This window comes from Topomyia yanbarensis, chromosome 2 (genome assembly GCF_030247195.1).
Source record: "Topomyia yanbarensis strain Yona2022 chromosome 2, ASM3024719v1, whole genome shotgun sequence".
NCBI lineage: Eukaryota > Metazoa > Arthropoda > Insecta > Diptera > Culicidae > Topomyia > Topomyia yanbarensis.
Window position 1 is genome coordinate 195,430,883 of NC_080671.1, and position 22,788 is coordinate 195,453,670.

Consider the following 22,788-nt stretch of genomic DNA (forward strand, 5'->3'; position numbering starts at 1 on the left):
GGATGCGCGCATAAAACACCGTCTAAAAAGCCTTCAGTGTATATTTGCATTTTCGATAGCTCCATTATGTTTGTTGGTGGTATGGTAGGGTGGAAGTAAGAGGAAAGCGATTATAGTTTCTATTGCACTCGTACACAAGTTATTTAATATACTGGTTCTCAGGAATAAAGCAAATATATTGACCCTAACGCATTGATCATAATTTATATGCATTTCAACGATTGTACATAGGTCTAGTAATTAATAATAGAGTGTGCCATTCTAACGAGTGAGCCCAAAATAGGGTCATCATCCTATTTGCAATATGAAAAGCCTGCAAATGTATGTGATCCTTGAAAAGTCTTGACAAGAATTCACATAATCCGCGTAAAACAAATATTTTTTTTAATATGAGCGCTGTAGGATTATACGTAAAAATGCTTTTACTTAAATTTGATTTATTTGAGAAAGACAAAAAAGCGTTCTCCAATTTTTCCATATATTGTGGGCAAAAGTACAGCCTTTCAAATGCAATTAAAATTATCAATTTTCGTTTGCCCCCTTTTGAGATATCTACATTTGAAAAGAGCGTATTTTTAAAATAAAAATTAAGTATATCTTTTGAACCAGACAAGATAAAATTTTTCTTTCTTCAGCAAAAGTTGCCTCTAATCATGCTCTAAAAGTACACTGAAGGGTACTTTTGTAAGAAAAATCAAATTAAAAAACTGTACGGAGAAAACTGCTTTTTTGAGAGACACCCTAAGCTATGATATGGAACTCACTATAAAATGAAAACGGTTTGAGATACAAATTTAGTATCTCCAACAAAGTTGCTCAGAATTGATTGTTATAGAATATTGCAGAAGAAACTATCATTCTCTCTGAACTATAATTTGAAATAATGTCTACAACTTTGACATTTTAAGGACCACCCTAAAACCGTTTCAGCCAAAAGATGCAGTTTGTCACGCACAGTAAATGTTTCTAAGACACCAAATCTCTAAACCTAAAGATGAATGCGTTAACAATTGTTTCCCGCTAATTTCGCTTCCTGGACCACTGTGCATTGTATGCATGCTTTTTGTGTGGTCCTCAAAACTTTTTCGAATTTTTGATCTGTCACGTTACAAGTTATATGGTTTCCATTACTTTACAATTGAAAATAAGCATTTATCCATATTCATCTCAATTTTTCAAGTAATATCATCAAATTTGAATTAAACTACGATGGAAAAATGTGGTTCCAGGCAAAAAGTTGAAAATCTGGATTTTGTGCACATTTTTCTCCTTACGGCCTTTTAGTCATTTTCAGGTCATGTAAGTAGCATCAACAAACTTTTATAAATGACAGACATGGAATTTTTTTCTGGGCTCACCATTCATATTTTTTAATATTAGAGGTTATATATATACGGAAAACATAGTCTTGATAGTTTCTCGAAAACCATTACACACGAAACTCGGAATATTATTCATAGATTCATACTTGCTTCGTGAACTGGTTATGATTCCAAGCATATAAGGTACAATTCACCATTCGTGCGCATAAAATAGTCCGCAAATTAAAAAAAACGCTTCCACTTTCAGGATATAGTTAATGAAATTTGCGACCTTGTGCCTGATCTTAATCCTTGCACGTAAACAATTTCACGGAACTCATGGATTTTTTAACCGGTTCACGATTCCTAGTATGCTAGTCACGAATAGTAACAAAAATAACAAAACAAACTTCAGAACTTCGTCTTTCCATACTCGATTCGACGGTGTTGGGAATACTATTCGCAAACAGTATGAATATGAATGTTATCAATTCTTCTTGAAATACAATGTAAAATTGGTGTAGTTATTAAGTTCGACGCTATTACATTTTATTTCAACTGCTGATAATACATATAGCCAGTTGGTCTGAAGAAGGAGTCTGTATTCTATAAGTATCCTTCCTTCCCCAGAACAATGCTGTGTTCAGTTTACAGAAAGCCGAAAATGTTAACCACCCTGAAAGTGCAAACAACCACTTACCAGATTGACGCACCTTTGCCGCCAATCAGCTTCCGAAGAATATATTTACACCTGGCAGCATTCCACCTAGACAATTTTCGGTCGGTATCGTTATGATTGCGCGTAATTAAATCGAGCCACCGTTCGCACAGTTCAACTTTTCGGGTATCAAGTGTAAGAGGGTGGTATCAACCGTTCAGAGAAGTGCTTCTGCTAGAGCAGCGTCGAACAACGATGCTAAATCATTCACAAACGACCCGAAACAACGCCCTCCGTACGGCGCGGTAGTGGGGTTGCTGCTCTTCGAACCGTACCGAAAGGCGATATTTTATGCGGCAGGCAATCGGGCAGGAGTAACGAACTCTTCGTTATTAGATTTCTGACTTATTCTGGATGAGACTGCGGATGATGCCGTCAGGGATAGGACGGGACGGGTGGGGGAAGTTTTTCGTTGCTTCGTAAGATTTAGAATCTTGCGACTGATATTGATTTTGTCTGGCTGCACAGGACTGGGGAAAAGTTTTCATTCCGCAATATCAGTTTAATGAACAGATGCTGAACGATAAGTTGGAAGATATTTTGCTTCGGAATCGAGGAACGAAACCGTATTGCGATTACAGAAGTCGGAAATAATCGTGAAATTCTCGACAGTTTATGTCATGTGTGAATGCTTTGTTTGCATGTTAAACTATTTTGCCTAGCTTTATTGGAATCAAAAGCGAAAGGCACATATTCTCTGGTACTCGTAGATGGTGCTCAAGAGTCAATATTATTGTGGGATTCAAATCAAGCGATACCTGTTCCCTTTGGTCGGCATGCGAACAACAATGCATGGGCAAAAGGTACAGTCAATGTGAAGTCAGCCGGTGGAAATCAATAAAGCAAACAACGTTTTATGGGCAAGCAAACAACAACCCAAGGACTCGCCTCGTCCCACGAATCGGTCCTATTTCTTGGCCTCCTTTGACGGCAATAAATGCTTGAGTAAGGATGAATAATATTGCCGGGAAAGCAAAAACGGCGTGGTTTTGCAGATGATCGATTTTACGGACCATCCAGCTGTGTCTGTGGTGCATGGAGTAAGGTTGAGTATTAGAAAGGATTTTTATGGGTTGATTGGGTCTGCCCGGCTCATATGTTCAATAACGGAGCATATACGTAAATTCTACTTTACGTATTTCCCCGAACCGATCATAACCGTTGCACAGAGAAACATGCGAGTCAAACAACTGACGAAAAGTAGAAAATTAGAAATACATACTGGTATAGAATCCTTTCCAGTTCAAAACCACTGTATACAATTTTTTGAAATTTGCACGATTTATCAAATATAGGGTAAAATAAAATCTATAAATAACATAGTAACAAATCTATAAATTCTCAAAAAATCGCGCTAAAGGGACAGACATTTCAATAGATATTATTATTATGTCAGTGCAGAAATCATTGTAAAATATTTTTCAAATATTTCACTTTAAGGGATGATCCATAAATGACGTAGCATTTTTTGAGTGATTTTTACCACTCCCCTCCCCCATCGTAGCATTTCGTCACAAACTTCTATATAACCCCCCGTCCCCCCCCCCCTGGTAATTACGTAGCTTGAGCGTAACCCTCACCCCCCTCGTTGTCCCCGTAAAAAATTTAAAAAAATCAAAAACGATGTTAGAGGAAACGGGTATGATTCTCGTGACATCAGGTCAACCTCTATTCCCCTTTAAAAAAGCTACGTAGCATGACATGACCCCCTACCTCCCTGTCGTCACACATCATCACAAAATACAAAACTCCCCCATATAATGCTACGTCATTTACGGATGGTCCCTAAAGTGATAATTGTTTTTAATCTTGCTATGGCTGATCATTACAAATTTCATTATAAATCCCAGATTATAGCTTTAGGAGAAATTGTTACTATTTCGAGCAAGTATATGTTTCAAATACGTTTTATAAAACTTCAGTCAATTTACTCAGACGGGTATTATTTTTTAGGCCGATTTTATAATCGACAGCTTTTTACAAACGATGTTTCTAAAAGCTTTTTTGTAACTCCAGCAAACAGAAATACAATGTAATTCCATGTGAAAAAAAAATTTGGCGCACACTTCGTTTCACGTGTTTCTTTTTATTACCGTTGTTTTCTTCAGCTAATAAGATGTTTTAAAACTTTAGGAAACATTTTTCACCCGATGGCTTTGCTGTGTGTTGTAGAACACACTCACTCAATTATAATCCATTTCGTTTAACGTGTAGAGAAATATAAATGTATACATATTCCGTATTAAAAAATGCACAATTTAGTTTCCCTGTATCCGTATGAAACAAACACGGACAATGCACTATGCGTGCCGTAGGTACACGCAAAATGTCGAAACAACAAGAAATAATAATACAGAACTCCAGACCGCTTCACCCGAATATTTTGCAGAAGTAATAATCCCTTCTAATTGTACGACATGGTGAAAGTTTCTCCACCTCCTCTAGCTGCTACAGTTAGAACTGCACTAACATGGGAGTCGACAGCTTTGATTCATACTACATATTACATCTTGCTAGATGATGCTGGCTAATAACTCTGGTAGTGAAATTCTTTGGTGTTCGCACTGCAGTTTGCACTTGGCGGGGGAAAAATTAGTTTTTCCAGTACATAGTTTCACAGCGGAACACTTTTCCCGACCCGAAATGTGTTCGAAATGAGTTTCGTTTAGGCACACGCACACATACACATACATCGTACATGTACGCCGGTTTGCAGAGAGAACAAGGCCGCAAATTCCACAGCCAGTCTGGCGCAAACTGTCGGAGAAAAACTTTTATCTCGTATCATTAAACAAATACTTCAAATTATTGCGCTAGTTTCTGGTAATGAAAGCTGGAGAAAATTTATTTAGTTCAGTTACGACACGAGACGGGAGGGTAATTAATATAAATATTTCAACGTTTCAAACACATGCACTTTGGCCCGGGAAAAAGGGTCGACCAACCAGCCAACGCTACGGTACGACGGAGGAAGTTGGGAGTAATGTAACAAACGTACAACAGAAGTCGAGGAAGAGAATGAGAACATGTGAAATGATTCGTAAGTGGAAGTTTGCTGAAGTGGAGGGAAACTCATTGCTGCTTGAACATGTAACAATTGCAGATGCAATAGTGCAAAGGTAATATCCAAGTACATACCCGCTTGATGTTCCCAGTCGTACTTCAGAATGGGAAATCGTCAGTAGTAATAATGGAAGGAAAATTATGTTTTTTGTTTGATTTTCCCAGTAGTGTTTGCTGAAGCTTAGCACGGTGTGTGACAAATGTAGAAAAAATGTTCTTAATACTATAGATATTTTCTAGGTTTCGACACGAAGCATGCTGTTAAGGGGGTCTTCTACTCGCGAGGCCTAAAATTGAGCACTTTTTTGGGAATACATTCTAAAGCGTAGATGCAGGCTTGACTGTAATGAACCATTAATTGTATTGTGAATTAAATAAATAGATACTTATACCACAATCTACTGCGGCAACTGCATTCATACTTTATGACAGGAAATACGAAGACCTAAAAGTAAAATTAAGTGACTGTTCCAAAAATTGTACGCAACACTTTAGTAGTGGGACATTTTTTATTTTATTCTATTTTATTTATCATCTGATCTGGTTGATCTTAATGAATGTGGGGATGTGGAAAAGCCAATTTGAGTGAAACATTAACTCTTCTCAAATTGGCATAAAAACCCCATATCTTTTCAATTGAATACACAATACAGAACATAACAATAATAACTTAACAATAAAAATAAAAGAAAAAAACTGTAACAAAACAGGCTAATACAAAAAAGCAAAGAAAAAGTAAAAAAAGATATAAAAGAAAAGCAGCAAATAAAACTACAGATTAAAAAGTCGTCGGTAAATAACTGTCAAGTCAGAGACTCCTTAGCAGCCGGTTCTTGAAAGTGGTGAATGACACGTTGAAATCGAAATCCGCAAACACATCGTTGAATATAGCAGACATGAAACGAATCGGATCATGACCACCATATAGGGTGTTCCTATGTTCCAACAGCAAAAAGATTCGTTGACGGAGCATACGTTCTGGTGCATAGATGTGGAGTTGACCTAATAATTCTGGCGTATATAACTCACCTAGAAGAATCTTAGCGACGAAAACAGCTTGGGCTACTCTCCTTCTCGTTTCAAGCGTGGGTAGACCTAATAATCTACAGCGGTCTTCATACGGCGGAAGATTAATGGGGTCCTGCCAAGGAAGGCGTCTTAATGCATAACGAACGAATTTTCTTTGAATGGCTTCAATTCTTGCTATCCATGTTGCTTGATACGGACACCATATTATGGAGTTAGATTCCAATATCGACCGTACCAATGCGCAGTACAGTGAGCGAAGACAAAGAGGGTCGTTAAATTCATTCGAAATTTTAAACATGAATCCCATCTGGCGGTTTGCCTTGTTAATGATATATTCGAAGTGAGATCGGAAAGTGAGTGCAGAATCCAAAGTGACTCCAAGGTCACACACTTGTCGTACACGCTCAAGATGTTGATCTCCAATACAGTAGTCGTACGAAATTTGCTTGTGCTTGCGTTGATACGATATTACACTGCACTTGTGAATACTAATTGTAAGCGAGTTTAAGGAGCACCAGTCAGTGTCCAAGAGCTGTGGTAAAGCTAAGTAATCCCTGATGCACTTGACGATCATGTATAATTTAACGTCATCAGCGTAGAATATACGACAACCCGGAGGTAATACCGTGGCTAGCTCATTGATAAAGAGTGTGAATAAGAGTGGGCCCAAGTTACTTTCTTGGGGAACACCCGAGTTGTTCGTAAAAGGGGCAGAGAACACACATCCAATTTTTACTACAAGTGTTCGATCTCTCAGATATGATTGAAGCCAACGGATCAGGTCAAGAGACACTCCTAATAACTTCAGCCGTTCCAAAAGTATTGCGTGATCAACTCTGTCAAATGCTGATTTCAAGTCGGTGTATACAGTGCCAACCTGAGCACCAGCGTCCATATTACGTAAGCAGAATGACACGAATTGAGCGAGATTCGTGGAAGTTGATCTTTTTGGGATGAATCCGTGTTGATGGGGGGAAATGTAGCTTTGGCAGGATGCAGAGAGCACATCGTTCATTATGATCTCAAAAACTTTGGAGCAGGCACACAACGATGTAATTCCTCTGTAATTTTCAACATTTCGCCGATCTCCTTTTTTGAATACAGGAAACATAATTGATCTTTTCCAGCTGGAAGGATAACGACACTGCCTGAAGGAACTGTTGAATAGAGTTGTCAGCGGTAAAATTAGTACATTCGCGCATTTCTTGAGAACACATGAAGGTATGCCGTCAAGACCAGGAGTGACTGAAAATTTTAACTTGTTGATTGCTGCAATAACCTGCCGATCTGTAACGGTGAAACTTCTCAAAGGACAAATATTTAATGGAGTGTCTCTACAAGCGTGCGCAATTTGATCTGCAGATGAAATTGTTTCATTGAATGCGCTTTTAAAGTGAGTAGCGAATAGGTCACACTACTTCGGAGCCAGATTGGCAGTCTGCTCCTTCAAAAACATATCAGTAGGTAAGCCGTTCTCCTTCCGCTTGGAGTTCACAAATTTCCAAAACTGTCGGGGATTACTGCGCAGGTTTGCTTGTGTTCGAATGGAGTAGCGTTTGTACAAGAGAAGGTTATAAGATCGATAATTATTACTCGCTTGCGCAAAATGATATTTGGCGAAACGACAGCGTGTACGGCAATACAATCGAAGTGCCTTAGATCTGAGCCGTTTAAGATATCGTAGATGTGCATTACCCCACGGTGGCTTACGAGCTGGACTACGCAAAGGAACATAATCAGCCATGAGAGCATTAATCACAGCAGTGAAATATTCAACGGCGGAATCAATATCTTCCGTATCCTCAAGTGAATGCCAATCTGTATGACGGAGTGCTGATGCAAGTCCCAAGAAATCAGCTCGGTGAAAGTCAAAACCAAGATCATTCGGGATATCCTAAAAAATAACAGGTTTCGGCAGACTGATAATAACTTCTACTGGTGGATGATTCGCATCAATCATAGAGATGAATTCGGCAGGTTCGCGGATCTGACAGTCGGCAAGTGCAGTCTCATTCAATAAGACAAAGTCCAGGATACGACCATAACGATTTTCCACGCTATTAATTTGTGTGAGACAGTTGAAGCTGAATCCATCTAATAGTGCAGCGCAAGCGGTAGAAATGTAAGATCGAAGTACGTTGACTACTGGTGCGACATTGTCATGTGTGTCCCAAATGAGGCCAGACTGATTGTAGTCTCCAAACAATAATGAGCAGTCATTACTTCCAAGACAAGAAAAAAACAGCATCAATTGATCGCACATGGTTGTTTGCACTGACTAGATCACTCTTACGATCTGGTGGTAAGTAAATTACACCTATGCTGACAAAACTATCATGTAACTTCAGTTTAACGAACAACTGTTCAAGCGAAACGTCAACAGGTGTTGGATCAACGAAACTATTCAATGCAGTAGATACGGCTATGAGTACGCCCCCTCCGCGTGATTTATGGCTGTTCACAAAACTGCGATCGTTTCTATAGACAGCATATGAATCACCAAAAAGCTTACGAGAATGAATTCTATCATCTAACCAAGTCTCGGTGAGAGCCTAATAACGCAGCCAAAAGCCAGTCTAAACTGATTCCTGACTGATTCTCCACTTCCGCACATAGGACCGGGACGACGGGTGATCGTTGGCTGCAGTGGCGATGAGATCGAGGGCTTTCATAAAATAAGCTTCGGTGCATCCTGGTACCCCATTATCGAAATCTATCCTGCTGTGGCTGGTCCAAATCGAATTCCCGAACGACTAATTCAGTCAGCCAAGTAGTCGCTTTGAGTGTAGTGTCCTTTAGTTCACTTGGAAGCTCGGCCCAGAATTGCTTCTCCTCATCCGCAACTGTTTTGATTTCCCGCTAAATGGCTCTAGTACCACAGACAGCGGCTGCAGTGGCGAGAATTTTTCCATTATTCTCGCAACTTTGTGTCAAAGTGGGTAGATCCCATGGAAGTCATTTAGCAAACAGTCTCTTTTTGTGCTGGAGAACCAGAATTGGCCGGAAGGTGAGTCTCAGTGCGGCTCGAAAGATTTGAGGCAAACGCGTTTAAATTATCTATGGCCTAATAAAACTTTTTTGTGTCCACGATGGGAGTAGCGAAATCGGATTACTGTACCCACTTCTTGAAACAGCAGGCACAATCATCACACAGTCGCGATGATAAAAGTAGTATCACGAAGTGAGCCGTAGTGCAGGAGACAAATTCGGGGGCAACTATCTTCAATTTTGACGGGAATCAGATGAGTAAATGTCACAATTGAAACATGAAATATAAAACACAGAAAACTCACAAGTACGTTACCAACTACCAATAGTCATTTGTTTTCGAATGCTCGGTCGAGACACAAGTGTTTTGTTTCCAGTCCATGCAGTGTATAGTGACAAAGAATATGTAGTGATAATCCGCGTTCAAGGTTATCTTTCGCATCCTCCGCCTCGTCGAGGTCAGTGACAGAAATATCGATAAGCTTCGGGTGGTGGTAAACAGTTTAAGCCACACACCTAGAAAAAATCGTGTAAATTTACGTCTCCAGACGCTGACATATATACGAGCATCAAAAATGACTTACTATCAAGTTTGATTTTAATTTTACATGATGTTGGATTTCGTATATCACGTAATTTTACTTCACATATAGCGTTTGTTCTGAATGGTAGTAACCGTAATTTTATGTCATTGCGCATGTAATGTATATGTTTCATGTGAAATTAAACGGAGCACGGTTATATTTCGTCATTTCGTGAATTACGGTTTGTTAAATTCTGTCCTGCTTGCAATTACGTCAACGATCAAAATCATATTTTTTTGGTGTGCAGGCAAATGATATTGCTGGTTACGGGCCCTTTACGAAAGAGTACAGGGTGTATATTCCAGCTAGCAGGGTTGAAGTCTGCGGGGTAGTCTTCGATTCGAGTCTGAATTGCGAGGACCTGCTGAAACATGGGACTGGCTGTTTCAAAGACCCCATGCTTATGCCAATGAAGATACTGGAGTGCAAACGTTTGCATTCAGTATCAGTCGCAGCTGACGGGAACAAAACATACGTCAAATCAGATTCTTATCGGGTAACCTTCGCCGGTTCTGCTCTACCTAACTACCTCCTCTTTGACAAGGCTCATCTACCTGTTCGCCTCTTTGTGCCGCGGGTCATGAACTGTACTAATTGCAAACAATAGGGACACACAGCCTCCCATTGGAGCAATCAGACCCGTTGTGGGAAATGCGGAGGGAATCATGCGGATGATTTCTGTGGAAGGGATGTTGAAAAGAGTCTCTACTGTGGGGGAAACCCACATGATCTCCCGGCATGTCCTGCGTACAAACAGCGCGAGGAGAATTGCGTTCACTACGGGAACGCTCTATGCGATCTTTTGCAGAAAAGCCAAAGAAAGCTACGCCTTCGGACCCTAACATAAATACCGACATGTCTGCTGACGTAGGCAACTGTGATGAACCGCAGGGGGGAACATCTTCCGTTGTGCCTAGAAGCAATAGAAAAAGAAAGAACATTACGTCTCCCAAGCTTCGTTGTAAAGGCCAGAAGATGTCTCCTCAAGGTCCCCCAAAATAACTTCTCGAGGAAGTACTGGTGCAAAACCGAAGCAAGTCGCTCCCGGTCTCAAAAATCTGAGCTCAGAAAAGGAGTTCCCAACATTTCCAGGAACATCAAAAACCCCAAGTGTTCCCATATCTCCGCCAGAGAAAAAAACAGCGCTGGCTTAATAAATTTCTATGACATTGTGGACCGTATTCTTACATCAATAAATATTTCTGACCCCTTAAAAGCATCTTGATAAGCTTTCTCCCCGCAGTAAAAACATTCTTGATGCTGGTCATTGCGAAATGGCCCCTCCTTTCAGCGATTGTATTCCACGATGACTAATTCATCGAACGAGGTTACGGATTTAATCACTGTTCTACCACGGAATTGCAAAAGCATTATCTCGAAAATCGATTCTCTTAAAATCCTTCTAAATAACTTGAAATGTGATGCATTCGCACTACGCGAAACATGGCTTACTTCAGAAATAGACTTACACTTTCACGATTTTAATATTATTCGCTTGGATCGAGATGATGGGGCTCAAAAAGTGCTAATCTTTCAATCGAATCGACCTTCTCTCGACACCAGGCATTGAAGTTGTGGCTTGCCAAACCAGAATTAAAGATAAAGATCTTTGCATTAATTCCACCTATATCCTCTCTAGAGCCTCAGTTAGCCACCGACTGCTTTACTATTTTGCGGAACTCACACGAAATATTGATTGGAAGAGCTACGCTTCCGCGATATTCGGAAAAGTAGAGTCGACACAAGAGCTTCCTCCGGAGAAAGAGTACAGGTTCCTGGCTGGCTTGATTCTTGATACCGCGATCCAATCTCAGACTAAACGCATACCAGACGCAAACTCTCGCGGGCGTCCTCCCAACCGATAGTCGGATAAAGTGTGCTCAGACGTGTACGCGGAGAAGGCCGCCGTGTACAAGACCTTCCGGGTCGACGGGCTGCCAGCCAGCTACCAACAGTATGCAATGGCAGAAACGCGCATGCAAAGTTTGATGAAAGCCAAAAAACGCAGCTGCTGATGCCGGTTCGTCGACAGGCTAACGCGAGAAACATCGATGAGCACTCTTTGGGGCACGGCCTGGCGATTGCGAAACCGAAACACTACTAACGAGAGCGTGGAATATTCAAACCATTGGATATTCGATTTTGCCAAGAAAGTTTGCACGGATTCCGCCCCGGCACAGAAGATCTACTGCGCCGCGTCTCCTCACGATAACGCGAATGAAACACCGTTTTCGATGGTGGAGTTCTTCTTATTCTCTTATCATGTAACAATGAAGCCTCAGGGCCAGACAGAATCAAAATTAACTTGTTTAAGAATCTGCCAGACTCTGCCAAGACACGCTTGTTGAATTTATTTAATAAGTTTCTTCAGGGTTAGATTGTCCCTTAAGACTGAAGGTAAGTGAAGGTCATCACCATCCAAAACCGGGAAAACTAGCCTGCGACCACAACTCGTATCGACCGATTGCAACGCTGTCCTGTATCCGAAAGTTGTTCGAGAAAATGATCTGGTTTCTACTCGACAATTGGGTTGAAGCAAATGGGTTACTGTCAGATACACAATTTGGTTTCCGCAAAGGCAAATGGACGAACGAAATACAAATACATTTGTGGCAATTTGTTACACGGAAGCAGGGGGAATCAAATTGCACTATGATATTAATGAATGCTCCCCAAGATGAAATAAATACATATAGGTACTAAACTACTGTGGTACTTTGGTTTCATTTCGAAACTCTTACCGATTTACAAATTAATCTAAAGCCATAATTATCGACTCAAAGAATCAAAAATTACCATAAAAAATTAAACATGTAAGATCAACTATAACATTATAATCAAATAACATTTTCATATTAAAAAGAAACTTATAGCAATATTGAGAAAATTTAATGTCCCGCATACCTTTAGAGATACCTGTAGCAAATATAATTGTTGTCTTGTCGATATTTTTGACGGAGTATCAATGCTACATTTGAGTCATGAGAACCGCCAGTCTTCGAATTCCAGTTGTAAAGCATCAATTGTTACTATGAGTTTCAGTGCTTAATCATCCCAAAAACTAGTACCGCTTTTATCAGTCTCTAGCAAAAGATATCCTTTTTCACTTCCGATATTTCGAAAAGTATGGCGACTATTATTTCGCCACACAAAGAACTACTTTATCGATGTATGTGAAGCAGCATTCGATTCATTATACTTGGTGACCTCCAATCTCTGCCTGCGCGGCCGGTGCTGGTATCCCTTTTTCCCCGGTTGCAGCATATCCGTTCGATTTATCCCTTTCAGCAGCTTTAATACCACATGATAAATCCTTCAATTTATAACATCATTCGTGGAAAATGGAGCAGCATTGGTGCTTGCGGCTTCCCCCAGGGGAAGAAGCGCACAAGGTTTTCGTAATAGTATACGGGTACGTGTGTGTCTGTACTGTACTTACCCTTTCCGAAACCGTGGATATCGATGCGAAAGTTGTCGGCCCCCTTCTGACCATCCACCAGCTGACCTAGGCCCCCGACCAGCCGGTCACCTTCCTCCTCTCCGTCGTACGTCCGATCCGAAAGGTCGACCTCCATCCCCCGAATCACGCCCTTGGGGATGCTGTAGGAAACTAATCCTTCTGTAACGAGAAACCAGAGCGAGAAGAAAAAACACTCAGTATGGGAACATATTTTCACCACATACACGAACTGCGATGATGGAAGATTGGCGGAGTCTGTATATCCCGTGCTCTTTTGCCCGCCGGAGTAGCTATTTCGATAGATAAGAAAGTTTAATATGAAATAAATTTTGTTTTTCACTCTTTTTTATCTTTGCGAAAAAACGAGTAGACTCCCATGAGAGACGAAGCTCGGTGCATCGAGAAGACCTTGCACTGCACGAGTTAGTACATCCAGTAACACTTCATTACATTTGACTAGTGTGCTACCGAATCCTTGTTGCTGTCGTTTTATGCAAACAGTAGTCACTTATTATGCAGAACTTGATTCGAAGTACCAGCATGTAAATAAATGATGGATGCTAAGATGTAGTCCTCCTTTTGTACACAGACCATGCAATATGCTTAATAAAGCAGGTTGTTTTTAAACTCATATGTTCGAGAGATAAAAAAATACTTCAGTTTTAATTTGAGCATAAGTCTAGAGCAAAATATTTTCAAGGTTTTGTTGCATCGCTCAACTATTAGTAGCCCAAATATTGTATTCTCGATCGTACTCAAGCAACGTAGCTCCGTACAAACAAGGCCCATTTTCTCCAACACGGTCACAAATTGGACTCATAATCGAACGAATTCCGATCCATTTCCCATTCTAATTGAAAAGTCCTGTTACGAACAACCCATAAAAAGTTACAATTCATCCTTTAAGCAGTCATTTCCATCTGTGCAGCAGTTCCCCGGCTTCTCTCTTTGACTGTAGCAGATAGTTTCATTTGATTCGACCCACTCCTGTACTCCTGGACAGTGTCTGGAAGCAAAGGGAAATCTATCCTATTGCCCTTTTACAGCACACATCGGAACCTGGTGCGGTGTCACCGTAGTCAACCGTTCTATTCCGGGCTAGCTGGCTGACTGGCTGGCTAGGTCTGCCGTGCAGGACAAGTTTGTGGTGGAAATCGATTCAATTAAGCCCTTCAGACAGAGAGGCACAGACCGGTCGTTGCATCTATCGGCCCATCATCAGCAATCGATGATGTCATTTTGCCTCGCGCATATCCGCAATAACTGCAATGCCCAATGTTTCTACCCGCTGTGTCACTAGTCACCACCCTCCCGCGGACGATCCAGTGGATGGTTTGCTCGCTTTGACGCGGAAGGGCCCGTGGAATGACGGCCCTTACAATGGTGAATTAAAAATTGAAACGAGCGCCCAGGAATGCCCGGCTGGCAAATTGAGCAATTTTCATTTCACCATATTTTCAATCGATTTCGGTTTTTTCCATCATAACTATTCAAACTTTTCCACTTGACGGTCGTTCGGAGTGGGGGGAGGGAATGGAATTTCCGAAGCACATTGAATGCTGAAATGTTTCGAGGGAAAAGTCGTGAAGTGTTGAAACTGCGGGAAAAGTCGCTTTATTTGGCTCATTTTCACTGCGTGCGAATGAAGAAAATATCTCCAACCCACCCGCTCTGGCTGACGGTTGCCTTTTCTGTGCTTTTATTTTTGAAGGGCGATGATATGGACAAAAAATTGTGATGATTTTGATGCTGCTGATGATGATGATGATGATGAGCGACGATCGTTAGTGCCATCAATGGCCAGGATGCTATGAATTTTGATGCAGCTGTCGAAGCGAAACCCGAGAGTTTCATTCTGCGTAGTTCAGCCAAGCGTACCAATTTAAGGAGTTTGCTGTTCGGATCAGGAGTCGATTTGCATGCGTCAATCGAGCTGGTTGCGAATAAGTTTAATTGATATCAAAAATAAGCTTAGGATTGGCGTGAAATTCAGCAGAGCAGATAAAATTGTTTGCTAGGTGGTGCATTCTGTGTTTTATTTTTAATTTCATTTAGATCTCCACTATTAGTTGGGTGTCGAAGCGTTAATGCAATCATGCGTAATGGTTATCGTTAATGTTGTACATACAGAAGTGGATACCAGGCTGTAGTACTACGGTATAAATGTAAATATTGAGCGGCCCCTCGATTTAATGGTTAGCTCAGCATAGGTAAAATCTCCCTAAATTTCTCCCGCAATGTTAAGGGAAGTGAGTGTTGGTTAGAGCTCCTTCTAATAAACTGTCAGACTACGGGTTGAGTATCCACCGGATCCAGTTGGTGGTTGGAGCCGAGTTACTTTTGACGTCTGTTCGCAACGTAGGCGACGCCCCACTTGAGATAGAACTTTCACCACAGAATTAGCTATAGTGGTGGAAACACTATTTGTATCTGGGTTTTGAAAGCCATTTGGCAGGGCCCGGGGTTTGGTAGTACAACATCCAGGCCTGATGATATTCAAAAGGAATTGAAACCATATAAAAAGGCTTCGGGAAAACTTACGTAGTTAACGATTGCGTAATTCCGGTTGCAATGATTTTACTCATACTTTAAATTGAGGACTCTAAAGATCTGATCTTTCTCTTTGTTCTAGAACGTGGAAGAGGCAGGAGTGATTTTAGATTTTTGCCATTCAGCACCGCAACTCCCTTCTCGTACCATTCAGCACCACACAACTTACTCGCTGAGCTCTCGACTTGTTCGTGAACTACTCGGTCTAGTCCATGACGATGGACCAAGTCTACAGACTAGTCCCCGGCTTACGCCGACGGAGAGTCTCCCGACGATGAAGTTCTCTTGATCCGATTCTTCTTGGGTTTCGATACATTTCTCTCGGGTCAACCGGTAGGGGGCCGGGTGGAGCATGGTGTTCGGTTCGCAGGTGCCCATCGACCCCGTACCCGCTGCTTTATCGCAGCCTACTCGACTAGTACACTGCGGTGAATCTAGCCTACTCTGGCGGAGAGTTTCCCGGCTCTCCAGAAACCGTTACTCATTGTTCAACTTACCATTTCCGCTGTATGGCAGTCATGATCTGCGCCACCACTCTGTTCCACGCTTTCACGTCGCTTGTCATTCGGTAGACGACCTTATCGGGGTTGATGTCCGGCCCTCCCGTTTCGAGTGTCCCTCTCCGGGCATAACGGTGACGTTGCGTGTCTGAACCGATGAACGTACTTCCTGACAGGAGTTGTGTCAAGTGGAAGTTTACCTCTCCGTGTTTTCTATTGGCCCGTGTCGTTAGGTATTTTGTATACTATCCTATTTCTGCTGCCTCCTTGCCATCGAATGAATTCTCATACTCTTCCTCACGTTTCTGGTGTTTTCCCGATTGTAACACTCGAAGTCCTCCGCCAGGGTGATGCAGATGTCCTGTTCAGCTTTTCACGGTTCCGCTTGGTTTTTAGCGTAGCACCCCAGACAAGAACCCCATATCGGAGTATCGATGACGAAGCAGCAGCTATCGATCGCATCTATTGTCTCCGTTACCGAAACTCACGATTTTCAGCAACATTTTCTGTACCTTCCACATTTCGGGGAAGTTGCCTTCATTCAAACTCTCCTGCAACACCGTCCTGAACATGTTCGAATATGCTAGAATCGCAGCTTTCAACGTTAAGCAGCTTTCTGCGCGCTCATCGTTATTCACTTGTCGATCGTCCGTGTTTGCTCCTTCTTCTTCGCCGTACGGTATCGGTGGCCAGATAGTTGGATCGTGTTTCGGAAAGAGATCTTCAACGATTATCTTCAGCTTACCCGAGCACATCTCCGCTGGCGCCGGCGAGCCCTTCATTGTCGTTATCACGACTCGGTACGCGTCGCCCCAGGGATTGGTATCTACTTTTCGTCACAGCTCCTTGTATCATTCTGACTTGCTAAGCTTGATCTCCAGCTTTAAAGCCTAGCTTCCCGAAACGTTACCTTGCGCTCTTCTCTACCTGGCTCCGATATTGCTCTCTGAGTCCGCCCTCTGGCTCTAAGACAAGCAGCGCGTAGCATACTACTGAACGTCGCTTATAGCGTGGTTCTAGTTTTCGCTGCCTTGTGGCATCACAATCCGTCACAATTCTTCTTGTTAGGTCAGCCGCATCCACGTTCTCGGTCCAGACATTCGACCGAAGTGCCTCACCAAAGAGGTCTTTGTTGAAAGTTTTTGTCTTCCACTTTCGATCGCCGGCCATCCTTCTTCGTGCTGCAGCAGGTGGTGGCTATGTGTATACGTTTCGAATACTCTTCAATCTGTGTTCGCTGTCAATGAAGAACTACAGAATGTGATGTCGATGATAGACTCCCTCCCGTCACTCCAAAATGTGCTAAGGGAACCTTAAGTGGACAATCGTACGTCTAAATACGCTAGAGGTTCATGCAGGATACACCCTCTTGTGTTGGTTACTCTACTGCACACTCTAAAAACCAGACATTGAAGCCACACAAATGACTACCGGATTCCGACCGATCAACTGCTCCGTTAACTGATCGAGCATTAGGCTGAACTGTTCACCTTGGAGGAGCGTAACACAAGCCCGCCGTTGATTTTAGCGACCACGAAGCCCTCGTACGTTCTGCCATTTCTTGAAAGGGAAATCAACCCATAACTTGTATCACAGCCGTTCCCGAACTGTCCGCCACCCAGTTATCATTATCAGGGGGACTTGGTAGGGCACTGCAATCGAAGCGACATCACACATAGTTTCTGTCGTTGACTGCCACAACAGTTGCTGTGTGGTGTCACAGTGATTAAGAATATCGTTGGCCTGCAGTCACCTTCTTGTAAGCCTTGTAAAGTCACCCGTCTGATGGTTGTTTTCGTCTGCTGGGGTGTAAAGCAAGCACTTTTGCCTTTATGTGCAGTCTCTCGCAAGATGGCCCGTCTCCCCGCATTTCCAGCACATCCCGGATCTATCCAGGCCTTTGCAAGCGCTTGCCATATATCCAAAGCACAAGCACTTAAAGCATTTCTTCGCTTGTTTATTCACTCGTTGGGCGGCTCTCAATGGGTATCTCGAACATCCAACCGTAACTTTGCCTACCTACTTCAGGGCCTTATCGGCAGCGGTTCTGTATCCCTTCGTTAACCTGATCGTCATATGCACCTCGTCCAGATTATACTGCTGCTTCAGTGCCCCCTTCAGCTCGTCTTCCGTCGTGATTTCATCAAGGTTCTTGCATACCATCATCATCTCCGGGTTTAAGGCTTTAGTTTCTGCCTTTTCACCCATTGCTTTGGTAATAGTCTCCTGCAAAGTCGAGCTGTTAGTCGTGGGATCCTTCCTCACGCCTTCTTGGGTATGTTTGATTCTTACCACGTTTTCCCCTAAATCATTCAGCTCCGGGTCCTCTCTGACCTTCTTGAGCAGCGCTGCATACGTCGTTGCGTTATTGGCTTTGACGAGCACGGCTTCTCCCTTTGGCACCTACTGACGAGCCGGAGGTTTTCCTTTCCTCTACTGATCCACTTTTCGCTATTCCTTCCGCTTATGTTGTTTCCCGTGTTTCTTATTCCGATCTACAACGGTACTTCAGCTTTCTCCCGGTAAAGTGGCGTCCTTTCCTTCGGCAACAACAGCGTCTTCGAGCGTCTGCCTCGTGGGCCCGTCTGGTCTTCCGTCGTCCTTGTCGTCTTTGGAGTCGCGGAAACTCGCATGTTCTCCACTCCTATCTGCCTCTCCTTCCTCTGCTTCGGGAGGGGGGGGGGCGAGGAAGATAGTATCCATAGCCGACGTCAATGCTCGCTCAGCTACAGCAGCCCTCCGCGTTGCCGTGTCATACTCCTGCACGGCAGACACTAACGACTTTCAGATTCTGAGAACAATCTCCTTAATGTCCTCGTGGGCATTGTTTCTCGCGCCCACAAACTTGTGGAGCCCCTTCACCAAGTGCTTCGCTGCTACTACTTTTGGCGTCTGTGGGGAGTAACTTATCCCACTCTGCTCTGACTGTTGTTACTGCTGCTGCTTTCCCTCCGCCTGTTCTTGCTCAATAACTTCAGCTGCTGGTGGTGGTGATGACCTCATCAAACTTTCTCTGGCAAACGGATTCATCATGCCAGCTCCGTATGTGTGAGTTTTTTTGTTTTTCTCTATTTTATTGGGTCCCAACCTTAGGCCGCACGTTGTACATTGTCGCCTCTTGTGATCCCACGATTATCTATGAAGCAGGGAGGTCATGCTATGGCTGACACTATCCTACATGGGGAGTAGTGTTCAGTGTCGGATCGACGTAAAATCGGGAATGGTGCATCCGAACGTAGTACCACCAACTAAATTATGACGAGTTTTGAACGTAACCGAAGACCTTCCAGGGTTTTGTCGGGACGGAGGCAGCCGTGCTGTTAGTCCACTTCGGGAGTAGAATAGCACGCCCCTCTGAGCCCAAAGTAGCCGTCCAATTCGTGATTATTGTTCTGTCCGTTGACGTTCGCCTTGGCCAGTATGCCATAATCAGGATGTTGCTAGCATCGATTCTGATGTGCCGGTTGGGTTAGGGTGCTTTTATTGCTAAGATTATAGATTACTGCAACCTTAGGATCTTAGCAGAAGCGTCGGAGCTACTTTCAGAGTTATGGCTCTTTAAGAGGTTTGACAGAGCCAATCCAAACCACACCATGTCCTAGCATGATTTCCCAACTCTCAGTAGGTCCAGGGGGGAGGGGGTTCGTTAGACACCCAAACTCCTGTCCTTCCTGTTTTGCAGCCCCCGTGTGTGTATGTTTTGTGAGTATAAGTAGTTTAGAGTGTATTGTTTACACTGTATTTTTATCGTTGTCAGTTTTTCAAAATTGGTTGGCGATAGATTGAAATCTGCGTGTGTCACTGCAAATACGCGCGAGGAATGCATGATTGTTTAAATCAAAAGAAGTTCAGCGTGGCCACCGATATTGCGGGAGAATATTCTAGTGGACAAGACTAACAATTAAGCGGATGAAAAAGAAGTCATTTTTTTGCTCACTACACCAGGCGTCTCCCTTAATAGGCTGTACAGGCGAAACGTAAAAAAGTTTCCGATTAATTGTCACGTTTTTTACCATAGTTGGATCAATTTTAGTGAAACTGCTCAATTTCAACGCTATATTTTATGCATATTTATGAGTCATTCTGTAAATATTGATTCAACAGAAACATTAAAAGATTTTACTAGTTAGGATTGGTTGAATCTGTTCTAGTAATAGTTTACAGATTTATAAGTTATACTAAACTGTTTCATTCAAATGTTTGTCTTTCCCTACCAGCTGAAACAGTAGTTCCATTCACCACTCCGCATTGTAGGTACTGATAGAGAGATTTAATATGTGGAGCTACATATTTAGATTCACACAGATCCGAATGAAGCGTCGCAATAAAAAACGCAACCCAGAATCCCATAAAGCGAAAGCTGTCAAGAATACTCGACGTCAGTCAAAGATTTTTCCTTGGCACCGTATGGTGTTTATATTACATCGTTATTAATTTTTTTTCCTCCGCTCAACGCCCCGTCTAGTAGCAGCCGGTGGCAGCAGTTTGTGAGAAAGCGAATAGCTACAGTGTCTGGTGCTGAACATCGGTAGTCATTCATATAAATGAAACATTAAACTCTATATTCTATGCCATGATGGTATCGTCCCTCCCGTACTAGAGAGCACTCGGGTTGGTCCGGTCATCATCGTTGTACGGCGGCGAGGCAGCCCAGCTGTGTGCACAGCTAGCTATGAATCATGCGCGACTCCAGCATGGGCTACTATGCTACCGTCGCGTCGGTCGTAGGCACCGCGGAAAATCCCACCGGCGTTGGTTCGAAAAAGGGGTTATAAATTGCACATCACATAGTCTCATCGTCCCATCTAGTCATCCATCTCTAGCTCTCTGTCGAATCCCCGAACGGTGAAGCAAATAGTCACTCGATACTACGCCCTGTCCAGCCATCAAGATTATTTATCAAAATGGTTGATAATTTATTTAAAATTGCATTAAACAAATTACTCCCGCACGTTTTGCCCGCATTGCTTTCGACGGGTGCACTGTCAGTCAAAACAACTTTTTTGTTCGGTCAGAACAGAGGTCGATCACGTCGCTGTAATCTGTATCTGGCAGTGATGTTTGTGCATATTTGATCAATGTCTGGAATCTGATTAAAATGTTACGCAGAAAAGGTTTATGCTCGTGCCCAGACGAAATTGTTATTCTGTTGTTAGCTTTCGTGGTAGTTCATATTCTCCCTACAGGATGTATCGTTCAACATGCAATAGAAAACATAAAATTAATTTGTACGTCAGTGTATAAACAGTTGTTTTGAATCAACCCCAAATTACAATCAAAAGTGTCATATTCCGTAACCAAGACTCAAATAAAAAATAAACAAATTTCGATTTCGGTTGGAACGGAGCGCCTCTCAGCGGTCGGGCAGCACAATCAAATTGTCATTGCGTGCCAACCACGGAATGCGATTTGATTCCACATTTTATTTCCCTCGCTTAACCACCCGGAACGTGCCCAGCATATTCGCTTACTGCTGTTGACTGACCTGGAGGGCCCTCCACAGGATTCAGAGAAAACTAATCATCGATTCTATTTTGGCCTCCCCTGCCGACCGTTGCAGAAGGGTGCGAGGACTTCCCGTATACCCATACAGTTGTACTACGTAGTAGGCAGCAATTTTCCACCGGAATGAGCCACCAGACAGTAGACTGTTTATTTTCATTCCGCATATCTCTGCATAATGATCGGTCGCCTACTACGCGGGTCGACTGGAGCGTGAATTGATCGGTATCTGGGGTCTGGGGAATCAGACAACCACCGTGCTAGCGCTGCCAACAGCAAAACAATCCAATCCCACCGCGGATCGGTTTGATAGGCAGCCCCAACAGGAGGCTCGCACATTTCCGGGCATCGGAGCCCTTTTCCACTGGGGGTGCCATGTAGTACATGCACCGTCCAGCCAACGATAATTGCTGCTTCGGTGCCGAAAATTATGCTTTTGAAATGATAATTTATTATTTTACATGCATTTGCCGCTGTCGGGAGGAATTTACTTTTCCAATTCTGAGCCGGAAGTTGTGCTGGATGGATTTGTGCCCTTAATATTCTGACGGTGGTGAAGAAGGGGGGGGGGGGGGTAAGGGGATTTAGCTTATGATTTGGATTGCTCCGACAAGTGTCTATGTGTGTTTATTTTTGAATTAAAACGAATTGAATTAGTTTTAAGAACCATTGGGCAACTTTTGGAAGATTTGAGATCAAATACAATTTTATCATTTTAACTTAGAGAAACATGATCGCAAACATATAATCAAGATGACTGATAATCGATAGAAATGAACAGTTTCAAGGTTGTTTTATTACTGAAATTAAACGCAAACATTTACTTGGAGCAAAATAATATTTTTTTTAATGCAACCAATCCACCCTAGGTCACAGAATCAGGCTGATGAATATTTTGGAATAAAAATAAGCATTTCGGTAAATGGGGACACATTCTGGGATGTTCTACCATGCGGGACAAGACGTTGAACTCCAGAACTGTACCGCTTAATCTGAGACGTCTCGGCACTTTAGATTAGCTTCTATAAAAATAGCAATGTAGTGAACCCGATCAGAATGCAATAACGAAATTATAACAGAATGCAATTTTCGT

At 42.6% G+C, this 22,788-nt stretch overlaps 1 protein-coding gene across 2 annotated transcripts in view; it reads right to left on the reverse strand.

Moving 5' to 3' along the window:
• The window catches only part of LOC131682567 (discoidin domain-containing receptor tyrosine kinase B), an 840,338-nt gene that overhangs the window by 240,189 nt on the left and 577,361 nt on the right, over positions 1-22,788 (reverse strand). For both annotated transcript variants that reach the window (XM_058964138.1, XM_058964139.1), the window contains exon 6: positions 13,123-13,302. In XM_058964138.1, the coding sequence (XP_058820121.1) occupies positions 13,123-13,302 (180 nt within the window). The remainder of the gene's footprint in view (positions 1-13,122; positions 13,303-22,788) is intronic.